The 17,739-nt window shown below is 45.0% G+C and overlaps 1 protein-coding gene across 3 annotated transcripts in view; it reads right to left on the reverse strand.

Annotated features, from left to right (window-relative positions):
* Positions 1 to 17,739, reverse strand: part of immp2l (inner mitochondrial membrane peptidase subunit 2) — a 207,132-nt gene that overhangs the window by 181,234 nt on the left and 8,159 nt on the right. For 2 of the 3 annotated variants that reach the window (XM_005936391.3, XM_042226402.1), the window contains exon 2: positions 6,384 to 6,525. In XM_005936391.3, coding sequence (XP_005936453.1) covers positions 6,384 to 6,518 — 135 coding nt within the window. In that variant the 5' untranslated portion in view covers positions 6,519 to 6,525. Of the gene's footprint in view, positions 1 to 6,383; positions 6,526 to 16,104; positions 17,122 to 17,739 lie in introns of those variants that run through there. The other variant, XM_042226403.1, reaches the window with a different exon arrangement.

The following is a 17,739-nucleotide window of genomic DNA, read 5'->3' on the forward strand; positions in this document are numbered from 1 at the left end:
TAACTATGTATCTGTAACTATGTATCTGTAACTATGTATCTGTAACTATGTATCTGTAACTATGTATCTGTAACTATGTATCTGTAAAGTGGCTTTTAAATTGTCTGATTTTTTGCTGTTTTTGCGAGCAGAGTGCTAATCAGGGAAAGACGAAGACTTTACCTGCAATACCAGCAGCTCAGGTGTGTTTGTTTCTTTGACTAAATAATTGATGTGGTCTCAGGGAAACTGACTGATTAGTACAATTTTCTTTTTATCGTTTGTTCTATGTTTGATCTCTTTTCTAATAAATAAAACAATAAGAAAACAAACAGCTGAGGTGAGACGTGAAACTGCGTTTGCAATGACAGAAACCTGAGGTGCTCCCAGCAACTCGGGCAAACCCTGCGCTCGACCTTTCAGGCTTCATGGAGAGAAAATTCAGTCTTTGGTTTTACACTGTTGCTTTTTTCTTCATCGTAAATTAAGAAGTCGAGCAGGACACGATCACAAACGTACTCAGGAGGCTGGAAAGCACTGTTTCCATGACAACAATCCAAGCAGCGCAGAAAGGATGAAACAATCTGAGACTTCACCTCGCACTGACTGGAATTAATTTCCTGTTGACTTAGTTCAAGATTAAATACAGCCATTAATAACATAATCCTAACCCAGCTCTCACCTTCAAACACGCCTGAACACTCAGCCACTGCTACAGGGAGCAGGTGCACAAGACAGGTCCTCACACTGCAACCGTGTATACGGGTTTATGACACACACACACGCGCACAAACACACACACCACTCGCTCGGTGTGCTTTCCAGAGCCTCGGCCTCTCAGTGCTCTGCGACGAGGCTGCTGCAGAAGTCTTTTTCTAAACATTCAGCCGTTTGACTTCAGGGAAATGTTTCCTGCAGACTCAGCAGACTCACTGCTCTCACTGTCACGGCCGAACATTGTGCAGACATGCTCTGGCGTGCTGTTAGAAGAATCTTTGGATCATGTGGGTTGCAGAGTGGTGGCTCCACAAATCTAGCTTGTCCCAGCATCAAGGTGCATGCTCGATGGCATTGGGACTTTTTGTAGGCTGGTTTAACATCTTTGACTCTCATTTGTGTTCTTTAATAAGTTGTTATAGAGCATTTTGTCTGCGTGGAGCGCCGTAATGCTGTGATAGGCGAGGGCACTGTAGGTGGGTGGGTGGTCACTTTCATTGTAACAGCAGGATCAATGAAATCACTTTGTCTGCAACTTCACTTCTGAAGTGAGTCCTGCTAACCAGCGAGGCTAAAGAAAAGAAAAGAAACGGCTTTAACTACGTGATTTTATGACAATGATGTGAAAGTAGATTACATGAAACTTTATTGAGCCCTCGGGTGGGTTCCTCTGGGAAATTCATGCAATAGTCGTGAAAAGAAGGAGCGAGCCATGCTCTGCAGCTCATCCTCACTCACCAAACAAACTCTCGTGACCTGACCGACGAATCACGGAGCTCGGCCACATTAAGACTCCACGGCAGTCGAGCGCTGACATTTCATTCTGCGGCCGAGTTTTTGTATCGTTACTCCCTTGTATCTTACCAGTAAAATGTCATTATAGCATCTGAATTCAACCAGAAGGCAAACATTTTCTGCTGGAGCGAATGGAGCCGAGTGGTTTGACATGGATTTCTCAGACAACCATTTTTTTGGTTCATAGAAAGTCTACATTTATCCAGAATATATGGCATATTGGTCCTACACAGGGTAGCTGTGAAACTAGACAGCTTTGGAAACACATGGATTGGACCTTTTTGACTATATTAGTTTCATTTTGCCTTTTTGAGACTTCAGAGAAACTACCCTGCAACTTCTGTGTCAAACCTTAAAGGCCAATATCATTCTGGATTGTTAGCACAATGCTAGAATCATTCCAGGAGTTGAGGTTCTAGCAAGTCTACCCAACTTCAAATCATGCAGTGCTCAGTGAACCTGCAGAGAGACCCAAGAGCTCCATCTCAGACTAACTCAGCATGTTAAAGGTTAAAGTTCATGAGCATACAAGTAGAAGAAGACTGAACAAGTATGGCTTGCTTCTCTCTAAAAAGAACAAATAAATGAAGAAACCACAAGACTTCTGGAACAAACAGCGGCATGAACAGCTGCACGTTTGGAGGAAATGAAACAGTTATCATCACAACGGTGGAGGGATGGTGCTTTGGGCTCGGTGCAGTCACTGAAAGGACCATGAACTCCTCTGTATACCAAAACATTTTAGAGTCAGATGTGAGGCCGTCTGTCCCACAGCTAAAACTGGGTCAACAGTCACCACCACTTGTATCACACGACACCATAACGGACAGAAATCCAGGACTTCCAGTTATACTGCTAACACAACTTCAGCTCTTTGCAAGCATCTGCACAGACAGCATGCTAACACTAAGCTAGCCAGCTAGCTAAGACCCAGAGTGAAGGCCGACCCCAGCCCAGCAGCCAGACCCTGAACTTCAACAGGTAACAAATGGATGAGCAGTCAGGCTGCAGCATCCGTTGTGCCTATTTAAGTTTCTGAAGTACATCATCATCAAGTACAAGAACCTCAGTTTGATCTGAATTAAGAAGCAGAAAGTTAGCGGCCATCCAGGTCTTTGTCTTTAAGACATTCCTGCAGTTTAACTCAGTGGTGTGTGTTATCTGGCTTCATGGACAGATAGAGCTGGGTGTCATCTGTAGGGATGGAATCAAAAAGTGGTTCTTTTATTTTTAATTGCACAAAAGGACGAGAGCGCGACGGTAAAGTGCAGACTGCTCCAGGACAGACACAGCTGCATTACACTGCTAACACAACTTCAGCTCTTTGCAAGCACATGCAGACAGCATGCTAACGCTAAGCTAGCCAAGAGTGATGTTAAAGCTGGGTAAATGCTGACCCCAGACCAGCACCGTGATGAAGTGAGCAGCTGCTGAACCTCAACAGGTAACGAAGGGATGAGCTTCTGTCCTACCTGTTCATGTTTCTACAGTAGAATCACCATGACGACTGCTCTCTTTGTGCTGGTTTTCCTCTTTGCTTTATGTTGTCAGAAAAAGTGTATGCAGTGACAATGTCTGCTATGTCTTCTAATGATACTGCCTAAGGGAAGCATGTATGATGTAAACAGAACTGGTCCTAGCACTGAACCCTGTGGAACTCCATGATTAACCTCAGTGTGTGAACAAATCGGAGTCTATTAGGTAGATATGATACAAACATAGATAGCTGGCTTCTACACAACCAAACTTCTTTTCGCCCCCTGCTGGCCATTAGAAAGTCTGCAGACGAATACACTCCAGACCAAAGCAGCCTGCAGTGCATGATTTTACTGCTCAGGTCATTGTAACTTTCTCTCTACTTATTCAGGGAATAAGTACTTTTTGTTCCATTTCTTTCCTTCTTGTTCCTCGCTGAGGCTTCACAGAGACAAATTCCCAATGGATCAAAGCATGACGTCAACAGATTAAAGCCCAAAGCAGAGCAGGAGCTCTGTTCTCTCTGAGGATAGAAACAGTGAGTGTAAACATCTCATTTATTCAACCACTCCCTTCATCCAACACCGCTGCATGGTTTTATTTCTAATGCTTTAAGATTTGATTGGATTCTCAGGTCGCTGTCACGACCCGGGCGAAAGCAGCTACAAGACTCTACAACACGCAGCGAAGAGCGACACGCAGCTTTAAAATTCATGCTCATTAAAAATAGACAGCAGATTGTTTTATGTATAATGCAACACATGTCAGGGATAATGAGCTGCACGACAGGAAACAAGTCGGTCAAAACCCAGCAGACTCCTCATGTGAGAGGAGAGCAGCTTTATTTACGGTTTGGATGAAGAGGCCTGCATCTGTGAACGCTGACGTTTGCAGCCACCCGCACTGCCTGCAACCTTTAAATATAATACTTCCCTTTTTGCCAAGCAGGGAAGCAGGTCGTGACTTAAAGTTCTGTCTTTGTTTCTCCCACGAAATGTGATGCGGTGCACTACAGAAGCTCAGCAGAGCATGTGTGAATGAAGAAGGACAAAATCTCTTTCATTGTTCGCTAAAATCCTTTGGACTCCCTGAGTTTAGCTCTGAAAGACGTTCCACACTAGTGCGTAACATTAACTCAGAGAAACTCATCAATCCTGGAACTGGCTCATTTCTTCTGACATCAACTGGTCTTTTTCCAGTGTGGAATGATTGTACAGCATACATCTCCAAAGGCTTTGATAAACCAGAACCAATCCACACACACACACAAGTATACACACAGGCTCAAATATATACATACACCCCTGATATTTGGTTAAATGCCTCTTAGCCACTTACATCTCTGCCAGATGCTTTTGGGATCCAACAACAAGCTTCCAGCTTGCTGGCCGATATTTGGCCGCTCTTCTTGGACGGACTGGCAGAGTCATTTAGTTGGTTGGTTTTCCTCCTGTGGTCCACAAACTTTTGGCTTTTGGGAATGCCATTCCTGAAGCTTGATGTTATTCTGCTTTCATTCCAAAATCAGTTTTGATGGTTGTTCGGGATCGTTGTCCTGCAGGAACACCAAACTACATCCAAGGTTCAACCGTCTATGTATTTATTTGAGGTGAAGAATGTGTATGTAGTCCTCTTTCTACATGATTTCACCAACTTTATGCTGTGTACCTGCACCACTGGCAGTGAAACAGCCCAGAGCGTGATGCTGCCACCGCCATGCGTCACAGCTGCAGTGTTCTCAGGGTTGAAAGCCTCACCTTTGCTCCTCCAATCAGCTCCATCTTTGTCTCGTCTGACCATCAAACTTTTCTCCAGAGGCCGTTTGGCTCGTCCACATGCTGCAGATTTCAGTTGAGCTCGTTGATTTTGGAGCAGGAGCTTCTTTCTTGGTCCATGGAGATGTGAGACTGGCTTCACTGTGGAAGTGACACTGGTGTTCCAGCAGATTCCAGTCCACAGCAGGCTTGATCCTGGGTGGGTCCTGAACATTGAACAAGTGTTACCACTTTGCCAAGGAGTGGATGGAGACTTCTGAGCATGACTCCACTGAAGTATTAAATAATGAAATGAGGAATATTTTGCTCATTTTGGATTTGACGCCACACATTGGCCAGTTCTGTTTCTTTCTACATGTGTGTCATGTTGACAGTGAATGTTTACTGTGTGTAAAACTGGATTTTGTTAGTTGATGAAACCCTGCATTGAAAGAACATTATAAAAACTCTAACGATCGTATCTTCTGTTCATTGCATTTATTTAATTCTTTGTCTTTTTATGAAATTCTGTCATGTTTTTCATGGTCAGGATTTTTCTACGAGGCTTGTATAGAATGTGAGTATATTAAGTCCTAAAGGAGCTCCTCCTACTGACAGATAGGACTGTGAGCAGGACACACAGAGTAAAGTCTGCCTGCTAACCTCCTGCAGAGCAGTGATGCAGACATACGGTCATGACAAAGACGCATCGTTATTTCTTTATCCAACAATAAGACAAAAAGACGTACGAGATGTTTGGTGTCACGTGTCCAAAGAACATCGTTCCAGAAGTGTTTTGTTGAGACTCAGCTGTGCAAACCTCAGCTGTGCTGCCGAGTTAGAGCCAACCTTACAAACACATAATACTTTCGTGACCTTTAGCCTTTAACATGCAAACTGAGGCTGTGGAGTCTCAGATGGGACTCTTGGCTTTTGGACGTCCACTCCTGGGAGGACTGGTGAATGTTTTTCCTTGGTGTGAGCGTGTGATCAGCAGCACCGGCTGATGAACCGACCTCTTAATTCCTCGCTGTATTTCGTTTTCCACACTTTCCTGCTTCTACGTTTGGCTTCATAAAAAACGACAGAGTGTAAAAGTGTCTGCATTCAAACCAGATGATTTGCATCATGTTTCGATATGTAAAACATTAGAAACTTTGTTTTAAACCGCGACGAGAATAAAGCAGCGATTCTGAATCTGTCTCCCAGTAACGATCAATAACACAAAATACCATTTCGATATAACAGTGATATTAATCACAGAACAGGTCAAGCTTAAATAAAACCCAACATTTAGATTTACATTTCTTATTGAAGTCACTGAAATTTGAATTCATGCTTATTAAAACTCTAACTTCACGGCCATCAGCTGCCAAACTGGACGCTGTGCTAGGAAGAAGAGAAACGCAGAATCTGGGCTGTAAGCAGGACGTGAGCAGCTTCCAGCTAAAAAATGGTCCGGAGTGAGTTTTCAGTTAGAAACCTGCTTTCCAGGCTTCATACTTCCTAATCCTCAGCACGCTGTGACGATGCTCCGACCTCTGACCTGCTCTTTATCTGTAAAGTCAGACATCCAGAGAGTGCGGCTTCCCCTCCCGTTGACCTCTGCGAGCAGACGCTGTGAGCTTCTCCCTGATAAGCGGATGTGCTGTGATATCTCACCTGCATCGATGATCCCTCCACTCGTGCCACGTAGGCGAATCGATCGAGGAAGGTGACGGTTACGGGGACGGCGACGAAGAATCCGCTAACGAACGCTCGCAGGCAGCGTCGCCCCGCCGTGGCCTGCTGAGCCATCGCAGACCTGGACAGGGAAGAAGAACATGAGAGCGGGAAGTCGACGTGACCGCGACAACACGCAGGAAAATAAACAGCGCTCAGATTAGACTACGTTAGATTAAACTTTATTGATCTCTGCGGGGAGGCGGGGCAATGCAGCAGTGGGAGATTAATAGAAACACACCAGAGAAAGTAGAGGTGGGAATCACCATACATCCCACGATACGATATTATCACAATACTTAACGCACGATACGATATTATTGCAATTTTTTAAAATATTTTGCGATATTCAGATTCTGTATATAAAGGTAAATTTATCAATATTCATTTTATCTAATAACAAAGTCTCGCACTCAGTCTTTCTCTCATTTCAGTTTTATTGTTGACAAATGAACGGTTTGTATTACAGTCTAGTCCAACTTAACTGAATGCAACCATCTGGTACAATTACAGCTATTCTGAACTATGCAATATGAAAACTATGCAGCCCCTTCAGCAACTGAAGAAAGTAAATTAAAACAAAATATAATTTTACATTAAATAAAAAGTTTTAAACTTAATTAAAATAAAACATGTCTTAAATTAAAATAAGTAAACTGTCATGTTTATTGCTGCCATAAAAAAAGTTAAACACATTTGGACAGTGTCAGGATTCTTGCTCAGAAAAAGGATCAACGTGCTCTGGAAGCCCGTTTCCGCCACTAAATAAAAACAAAACAGCTAGTATCCATAACTCGAAATTTCAAGTTACTTGTCTCGAAATTTCGAGTTACTTTTCTCAAAATTTCGAGTTAGCTCTGCCAATCAAAAATATACGTGAATGAGGTCGCTTTCTTGTTACCCGGAAGCATATGGCGCAGAGGAACGCGCACTCAAAAACGGATCCCAACAAATTGGCGCTTTCGCGAGTACGTTTGCTGATAGTAACACCATGTGATTCAGCTAATAACACAGGGGATTTCATCATTTGTGAAGCCAGGCTGAAAACACTCAGCAATCTGTGCATTCACGACTGGATGTAATACCGGTAGCTTAGCTGTAGCATTTGTAGCTGAGGGCTTCAGCTTCCGGGTAACAAGGAAATGACGTCATTCACGTAGATTACTGATTGGCAGCGCTAACTCGAAATTTCGAGTTGCTTTTCTCAAAATTTTGAGTTAATAAATCGAAATTTCGAGTTCATTTGTCGAAATTTGAGAAAATAACTCGAAATTTCGAGAAAATAACTCGAAATTTTGAGTTATGGATCCTTTTTTTTTTTTTTTTTGTGCGGAAACGGGCTTCATCAAACAGGATGTCCGCTCTGAAGTCAGAGCACGAAACCTTTTTGTAACAAAATATCGATTTCTGCTGTCCCTGTATCGATACATTAGTAGCAAACAGAATATCACGATGCTACACAGAATCGATTTTTCCCCACCCCTAAGAGAAAGACCTGGAAGCAAAAAGGTAAATAAGGTGTGTTAAGTGAAAAGTACATGGGAAACCTTTCAGATACACTGAAATCAGTCATTGACCTGAAAATGGATGTTTTCCACATGACTGACATCACATTAGGGGAGCATGAAATTCACAAGGGAAAAATGGCATCAAAATTCTCAATTAACAAGAAAAAATGTGGTGAAGGTTTCATAGATCAAAAAGATTTGCAAAAACCAAAATTGTAGTTTGTGACAAAGAAAATGCAAATCAGGCAATTTAGAAAATTTAGGTAAAACGAAACAAGAGGGAGGCTTCCAGTCGCACAAGAGTCACTGACAAGAAGCATTCCTACAATAAGTAAAGCTGTTGTAACAATGCTTGTGCCAAGGTCATGCACATATCCAGTTATACCTCCAAAACTGTCTGAAAGCATCAAGCAGATGAAACCTGCAGCAGGACTGGAAACAAACATGCAACAGGTCATAAAGATGCAAGAACAATGAGCCCCGCAGCACACAACACGGGGTAGTGATGTTCTGCAATGTTTGATACAAAAGCATCAGTGGAACTGAACATTTTGTGCGCCATTAAAGTGAAAAGCACAAAGACTCGAGCTGCTGGTGGAGACAAATATTCATCTAAAATCTGCCTTAACCATTATATTTGAAACGTTATATGATATTTGGAGTCGTGTGTGTGAAACCTGATCTAAATGATTGCTGCTTGCATTCTTTAGAAAAATGTGTTATACTTTCCAAATTAAGAGACGGCCCTGCCTGCTGCGGGTAAACCAACGACCATGACTGACGAAAACTCGCCACAGAAAGAAGTCGTCCTTTTGCAAGTTCTTATCGCAGGTTTGGCGACAGCGAACGCTGAAAACACATCACGCTGAGCCCGTTCCCCTCCTGACAGAGTTTTTCATCCACTCTGCTGGTGCGCTCCAGGAAGCCCAGACAGGCGTGAAATGACCGAGCAGCTGGCGGCGGCGGCGGCAGCCATGCACCGCTGCCTTCGGCTAACAGCTAACAGCCTCGCCTCCACGTCGGCCGTCCTCACTCTGGAGATCTGCCACAGCTATTACCTCCACATCACAAGGCTTCAGATGAAACATCATCAAAGCACACTGTACTCTGCCTCCACGCTTTCAGAGAGTGTCGGCGAGGCCGCGTGAACACATTCAGGGATTAAAAAAGCTAATCTGTTTCTCCCTCTAATTCAACGTCTCAATGCAACGTGGCAGTTTACCAGCATACTGCATGTCAATACCAGGAAGCTTTTTCAGTACTGTGAGGCGAAGAGGCGCAGGAACACTTTCCCAACATACCAGCAGACAGACTGCAGAAACCCTGTTAGTATGAAACGCTCCCAAGAAAAACTGATTTCTTGGCTCCACACAGAAGAATCCAAGTTGTAGGTGGAAGTAAACAAACTGCCATCATCTCGCTTGCAAACTTGCACTCGAGTTCCAGTTTAAGCAGTTTTCAGCAAAGAAGACAGAAAAACCTGCAGGAGATGTTTAAGGGAGACTTCTGTGCACTCAGGCTCCAACAGAATCGCACTGTGTTCGCTGCAGACAGACTCACGAGCTGCCTCGTCAGGTCTGCGGACTTCCAACCTCTGGACTGCAGCTGCTGCTTTTCAGCGCTGGGCGAGCGCAGCGGTACACGAACAGATTCTCGACCTGCAGCCAGCATCCCTGCAGCTCACAGAGCCACAACATCAACCTGATCAGCAGGTCTGCAGGGACGCACAGACCAAACGGGCCAAACAGTGTGTTTGATGTTCATGTAGCTCAAGTTTAACTTTCAAGCTTTTTTTACAGCTTTTTCGGAGTAACCGAGTCGTGTTTGGTGGTCATGCTGCTGGGCAGCACACAGCAACAGCAATTTAGCTTCATTATATTGTAGAGAAGGGAGACGTACCTACAGCCAATACGTCCGAAACTCACAGAAAAGTCTATTAAATATTGGGGTGAAACGTCTCTTATATATGTGACGTAACTATGCAATTTATGAAAACTATGCAGCCCGTTCCATGAAGCGGTTTAAAAGGTGGCTGTTTGCTGTCACTGGGCGCTGACAGTTAACTAATCAGAGGCTAAACAGCCATCAGCAGAATAGGGCTGATAGGGTTTTACCAGCAGCGCATTGACAAAGGGAAACACGGTGGAGCAGGACGGACAACAACCCACAGGTGTATTTGCTGTTTGGACAACATTCAGGTTTAACTCGATTTCTCCCTGAGGGAAATCTGTCTGCAGCCATGGAGACAAATACTGACAGCAGACACACTGTACAACCCGAGAAGCTCAACCGGACAATAAAATAATTACATGTACATTTATAAATTACACAATAAGGTCAGTTCTTGACTCAGGCTAAAGGACTACTGGAGCATTTGGGGAACTGCTAGCTTTATTTGTCCCTTGATAGTGAGAAACGAGCAGAGCAGCAGCTCGGCTCTCTGCAGCATCTGCCCCATGCACATCACAGAAATCATTTCACAGAAGTGCTGGAGATGGAAATGCTGTCAGTCACATCATCGTGTTCACAGCTGGGTTTGTGCTTCACAGGTAGGCAGCGACTTTTAGATCTGGTGTATTTGGGAAATGTGGAAAGAGTCAGGCTAACTTTGTCCAGTGCTGTTGGCCAACAGGGCGGCGGTGGTGCCACTGCTGGCACACAGAGGAAGAGGAGAGGGGGAAGGCATCGTAGGAGGCAGCGAGAGAGAAAGGAAGGGCAGGAGTGCAAAGGTGAGAGAAGGAACTCTGAAAGGAGGAGCGATGACTGGAAAATGGAGACGGCTGCGAGGGAGGAGGAACGACGAAGACCACGGAGAAGATAGATGGCACGCAGAGGGTTGGAGTGACAGAGCAGGAACCTGGGAAAGGAGGATGGAGGATAATCAAGAACAGGTGAGACCTGATGAGAATAGCAGCGTCTAACAGTAAGAGACTGCTTGGACACTTCTCGGGCAACGTAAAGCGCAGCAACCACAGAGCTGCAGCCTCCTCACATAAAGGAGCGTCCACGGCCTCCGTGTACGTTACATCTTATTAACCACGGCGGTCTGCCTCCGCCGGGCTTTGTAAGACATCAGTCACCCGCCATGTGCTGCAGGGAGGAAACTCCGGCGCCGGTGCAGAAAATCCATCCTACCATAACAATCCATCCTGACGTGAACATATTGCCATTACACGTCCATGCAGCCGGCCGCATAATTCACCCACAGAGCGAATGATCAGAGGAAGCTTCAAGGTTTCCGCTCGCTTTTACGGTCCAATCGTTTCTGCGCCGACACCTCGAAGCCACGCGGCGCTCGCATTAAAACGACCTTGTTTCCCACGGTTTCCTGTCGGCACATTTAAATGGCTGACACAGCGAGGCCCACATCAAAGTGACGGGTAAATGAAAAACGAGCTTCTCCCCTTGTTAGCTAAATGTCCACATCATAATATACAGCTCCTTTTAATAGGAAGACGCCCCCAAACTACTCTTCTTTCTGGGTTTTTAATTTAAAAAATGCATATTATCAATAATTCAGCACCTTCACTGAGTTCTGCAGCTTTCCAGCCAAAGAGCGTTTAACAGTCACAAGAAGCTTATAGCTCACGGACGTGGGCACAAAACCTTTCAGCTTCATCATTTTAACAAAGTAGCACCAAAGTTTCTGTCAATTAATGCTGAAAACGTGCAAACTGTCAAAATACTTGAAACATTCGACTCTTCAGAGCACGTGCTGTGCTGTGTCTGGGAATATCGTCTTTATTTGAGACACATGAGATAGGGCTGTGCGATATGACTAAAATCTCAAATCCCGATATAAGAAGAAGTGTTCCCAGCTGGGCGTCGTGTAGCTGGAGTCGAGTGTTTTAACCGATGCATGAAACGATACATTTTTACACATAAGTTGTAACAGCCGCCGTTTTCTTTGTGAGGATTTATTACACGGCGTGCTGCGAGGAAAAGCCTGCTCTAACGTTGAGTCTAAGGTTTATTTGGAGCACCTGACGGCTCTTTGTTGCTTCCCGTGCGTAAACCCTCTCCACGCTGTCACGTGATTCTTGCCTAGGTGGAATACATTGCATCGTACAGTTTTCTGGTCCGTGTCAGACTTTTTATAACCAAACCATGTCCGTGCTACAGAGGGAGCCCCTCGTTTAGGAACAAGGTCCTCGATTTGTTTGGACTGGTCTTTGTGTTTGTCATCATTTCAGTTTATTTTGAAAAATCTCAACAGAATCTTCAGCTTTATTGTGAAAGGTTTATGTGGAAAATAAACAAGCGGACGGCGGAGCCACACGCTGGGTTTACCGTGGTTGTTGCTAACGATAACGCGTAAAAACAGTCGCTCGTCCGACCTCTGAGACTGGTTTCACCCAGCAAGCGCCGGCCAACCGGCTGGGAACGCACATTTATTCATAGGAACTCGGGGCTCACAAAATCGCTAGCCCGACGTCCCGGGGCTAGCGATTTTTTTCAGTCGGGCTACCAAAATCTATCTCTGCCCTGCCCGTCGGGCTATTGTAGGAAGGAAAAATATATGTCAATGCTTTTGCATTCTTTCAGAAATGTAGCTGGGTAATTATGTCATTGGCAGGACATGAATCAGTCTGTGTCAGATTCAGGATCTGACACAGACTGATTCATGTCCTGCACAGTTCTTACAAGTTCATAGACATGTCTGTTCAATGAGAACCAAGTATTTGAGTTGATGACTGTAATTTTTATACAATGTTGTGATTTGTATTTTAACTATTTTGTGATTAATTTTTGTTTCCGTTACAATATTATACATTAAAGTATAATATTGTAACGGAAACAAAACAGGAAACAAAACATAAAAATAAATTGCTCTTTTTTATGCGGGCTACTTAAATTTATTTTGGGCTACCAAAAACTGAAGAGTGCCGGCCCGAAGGGCTACCAGGGATTTAAAAATCTTGCAGTCTGTTTGGTAGCAGCATCAGCTTGAGGCTCAGATCACAGTTTATGGTCAAGAACATCCCCTAAAGCCTCTCCACAACCTCAGCATCAGCAGCTGTGATGAGCTACTACAATCAATAATCGCGTCTTTTGATTATGACACATTTAATAAAAGGAAGGACTCTCCACACACACTGTACATTCTCACAGCTGCTTTTCATGGGTAGAAAACTCAGATAAATAGAGGCCTACTAACAAAGAGCTCTTAAAACAAGCTGTGAGTGGCTGTCAAGTTCTCGCTTGTCTCGCCTCATTCTCAGACATTTTTCAGTAATTTATCAAAAGCAGGCGTAATAACAACACAAAAATGTAAAATCTGCATCCTGAGCCACACTTGTCAACAGTTTCAGTTCTTATTCTGAGTGAATTTGGAGAAGAAGAAAAAAAACACCAAATCTGAAAAATATTGGAAAAATACCATTTCTCTGTCCTTTCTTTGCTGTTGGCCAACGCGACTTTTTTAGCTCCTTTTACATGAAAACTAAAGCTGAAGATTCAAAAACAAAGATCTTGCAGCATGAAGACGTCTGGCTTAAAGAGAACGAGAGGTTTGTGGTTCCCGGGGCCCGTCTGAGGAACCCGGTGTCCCCGCCGCCGTGGTGACAACTGCACTCCAGCACATTAAACTCCGCCGGGGGAGCGGTCTTTATCAAGTCTGTAGGGAAGGCATTAATATTGTTGACGCGGTGACAAACGAGTTAACGCGGCACATCTCTCTGTCGCATTGATATTCGTGGCGGTGCCCGACATGCAGAAGGAGCTCTGTAAGGAGCCGCGGCAACAGACCAGGCAGGTTATCATAAACAAACACTTATTGGGGTTATTAGACTGCAGCGGGCACGAAACAAAGGCTGCTGCTTTCAAAGAGCAACAAGAGTCAGAGAGCGATGCTCCGTGTGCTCGGGGACGCCTCTTTATGTCGAAAAGCAGCTTCTCAGAGATCTGTCAGGAGTTCAACAAACCCAATTCCACTAAGCGCTTCAATTTATTCAGATGAGCCCGATACAGACGGTAAGAGCGGGGCTCACCGCTCGCTTTCAGATTCAGCGAGAGGTGAGCCCCGGAGCAGACCTGAGGTCAGCATATCAGCCGCTATCAAGCCGAGACATTGTGCTGTGCTTTTGCTCCAATTGCTAAAATTGAATTTCTGGGTCTCTGGGCTGGACTCCATCTCAGCCGGTGACTAATGTTAGCGTCCCAAAGCTTTTCCAGACCGATAAATCCACAGGGGAGGATGCAGCAAGGCAGCAGGAACGCTGATTACAGCCAGCCGCTGGGAGATTTCCCCACAAACCAGCTTCCACTTCTGCCTCCGCAGCAGTTCTGGGCTTTACAGGGGAAGCGGGAGGGGGGCCGTGGAGAAGCTCTGACCCACAGCTAAGTATGATGGAGGTTTAGGAAAGAGAGGGCTGTGGTGCTGAGGGAGGATCCGGGTGATGAAGAAGGATGCCCGAGGCAGCCGAGATGAGTTTTAATTACTGCACACTTTGTGCTCTCTGTAAACCTGCACCCGTAACACTGTGCTGTGGGTCCCTCTGGCACAACAGCCAATCAATGCCACCAGTGTTAGTGACATCAGTGATATCATGAGCCTGCAGGTGATGAAAGTAAATATCAACCCAACAAGAATGTCTGTGCAAGAGATGCAAACTAAGACTAAGACGGCAGCTAATCAGGCCGCAGGGGGACAAACCTCACGCCGGCCTGTACAGCAAAATCCATTCATTAACACAAACACGTCAATCTGCAGAGCTGCCTCTGAAATCATCCGAGTATGAGGCCAGTGTGAGAACGATATCTCAGACATCTGTGCGCACCGTCGATTGATTTCATGCATTTCCTGCCAGGTAAACTCCTTTTTTTCATTATTATTACGCGACCAAACAAACCACAAATAACAGCAGTCAGCTGCGAGAGTTCACGGCAAAGAAATGATCTGCTGTTGCTGAGGGGAAGAAAAGGAGCCGTACTGATAACATCTGTAACATCTGACATTAATGAGCCCGTCCAGCGCTTTCTATTCGATCTACATTTGGTTCCCTGAAGCTACACAGAACCTTTTTACTACACTTGTAACAGGAGAGATTTACATCCTGTACGACTTGTGGATATGGAATCATTAGACATCTCAAATATGAGTGCAGAAGTGTCCGTCCACTCGTCACAGGCATGATGTCAGGGTGATCTGAGCGGCTCTGTTTCCAGGGTTAACTGGATTAACAACGTTCAAAAGCAAGGATTGGCTTTTCCCTTTTCCCCTCGAGGATATGAAGACCAGGTGTGCCTGATGGCTTCAGACACAAAGGTGCAGAATGAGATAAAGAGAGATTATTTTGATAATCTGACTCGTGCAAAGCTGCTCTAGCAGAACCAAGAATAAAACCATGGAGTGTGTTCATCTGCACAACCAGAAGACTGAAAGAGAAACTCTTTATTCATCAAACTGTAGGATTCAGTGAGTGCTAGCTTTCCCCCTGCTTACAAACTGCACCCAGCATGTGCATTCGATACGTTCTGATCTGTAATAAAGAGAAAGAAGAGCGCACAGTCAGCGCATGTAAAACCTCTGCTGGTTTCACATGCAGCATGCAGGGTGTCGTCTGCTCAGCAACAACAAAAACCTAAACAAACGCAGGTCACGTCATAATACGAGGATGTGGAAGAGGGCGAACCTTATCTATGGGTGTGGCAACAACTGATAACAGACGGTCAGCTGTTGCAGGTCGGCCTTGAAGATGAATAAACACAGACACACGTTTAAAGGAATATCCTTTGAGATGGAGGACATGGCTGCAGCAGGCACGGCCGCCCAGATGTGTTCTTCTGATCAGAGCTTCACAAACTGTGTCAGCTCTCCTTATCTGGACAATCGACAAGCAGCTGTGCTGTCGTTGTGGAGTCAAAGCACCCAGCACCACCCACAGACTGAGCTCACTGTGGTCCTAAAGGCTCCACTCAGACCAGCGTGGCCCTTCTGTAATGCAGGACCTCAGCAAAGAGGAGGATTCACCCCAGAAAGCCACTCTCCTCCCAGACACCTCCAGGCTGTAGTCGTTACATGAAAAGGGCCTTTCTCTCTGAGACGCTGTAATTGCAGAGCAGCTGAACAAAAGGAAAGACGTAACTTCTATAGAGACGCAAAACTCTGACATGAACGTTATCACTCTTGTGAAAGTCATGAGATGACTCACCACGTCTGGATTCACCAAAAGTTTAACCGTGTAATTTCCACTTCCATCAACAACGAGCCTCAAATGTCACCGTCTCAGTATCCCACCATGACGCCTTCCCATGAGTTTGTTTTTAACCATTTCTGTCTCCAACACTTTGTCTCTTCTTCTACAGGAAAACAACAGATGCAGGAAGTCGTCCTTTAAAGTGGGGACAGACGAGAAGCTTCCTCTTCAGGAGGACGTAGAGCCCAGAGCGCCCGCAAATGTCACGGTCTGCCTGCGACCCAGCGTTCACCTCCACCTGTCCCCCAAAGGACGAGATGGACACCGAATGGATTTTCCCTCATCATATCTCTGAGACTTCCAGCAGACATCCCATAATTACCAGCAGGGTAGTCCACAGCGACCAGACTCATCAGCCATTTCTTCCTCTGCAGACGAAGCTCTTCTTCATCTCTCAGTCTTCACGGGAAAGATGTCAGCAGACTCTCAAACAAGCGAACCTTCGTTATCCTGTAAAAACAGCGACATACTCTTCCTCATGACGACAGCTGAACACTGTAAACAGGAAGCTGCTGTACACTCACAGCATTGTTACACTTAATTTAAGCCACGTCTGTTAATAATGCATCTGAAACTTTATTGCTTCAAGTCCTCTCAGTGCTCGACGTGGACGTGTTAAACTGTTTGCAGCCACACAGCTGAAGCTACACCGTCCCAGTCTCGATGTGAAACAGATTCACCTGGATATTGTTCATTTAACGTGTCATCATTGGAAACATCAGTGCGGTCTGCAGATTTGTCTTTTTTTAATCAGGTCCTTTGAAAAAGACAACATTTCATTTTGATGGTGAAACATCATGAACCAAAAAAATAAAAGCGTGCATGAATGTCCTCGTCGTATTTTAATCTCATACACTTCCATGCCAACGGGTTTGTGAAACATTAGTAGGGCTGCTCGATTAATCGAATTTTAATCTCGATTACGATCTGGGCTTTCAACGATCATTAAAAATGACCGAGCCGATTATTAGCCCCTCCCTCGTGCTTTACTCTCGCGCTGCTCCGTGTGGCAAATCGAGCGCACCTCTCTGCGTTTTGAACACGTGTCACAACAATTAAGATCAGCGGTCTCCAGCCTTTTTTGCACCACGGACCGGTTTATGCCCGACAATATTTTCACGGACCGGCCTTTAAGGTGTCGCGGATAACTACAACAAAATCAAACTAGTATCAGTACCGAAAAAAAGAAAATTTATTCATAACACACGTGAAAAGACCCAGGAACACAGAGTAAACGATAAAAACAATAACAAACTAACGCTGAAAACCGATAAAAACCCTGAAAACTAGACATTTCACACCTGAGCCTCAACTCTCGCGGCCCGGTACCAAATGACTCACGGACCAGTACCGGTCCAAGGCCCGGGGGTTGGGGACCGCTGATTAAGAGGACCCGAGGGAAGCTCGGAAAGCGAAGCAGAAGTTATTTGGAGAGGAGAGTGACTGCTGCTGGTTAAAAAGAGATAAAAAAAACTTCAGTGGTGTGGAAACATTGTGGGTTCAGTCAGACGTGGATCAAGCAGACACAGTGTGTAAACTTTGCTACAGTGTAGCTGCACCACAGAGCAACACTGCAAAGCTCACTGAACA

This window comes from Haplochromis burtoni, unplaced genomic scaffold (genome assembly GCF_018398535.1).
Source record: "Haplochromis burtoni strain Fernald_Lab_line unplaced genomic scaffold, NCSU_Asbu1 Contig_210, whole genome shotgun sequence".
Classification (NCBI taxonomy): Eukaryota; Metazoa; Chordata; class Actinopteri; order Cichliformes; family Cichlidae; genus Haplochromis; species Haplochromis burtoni.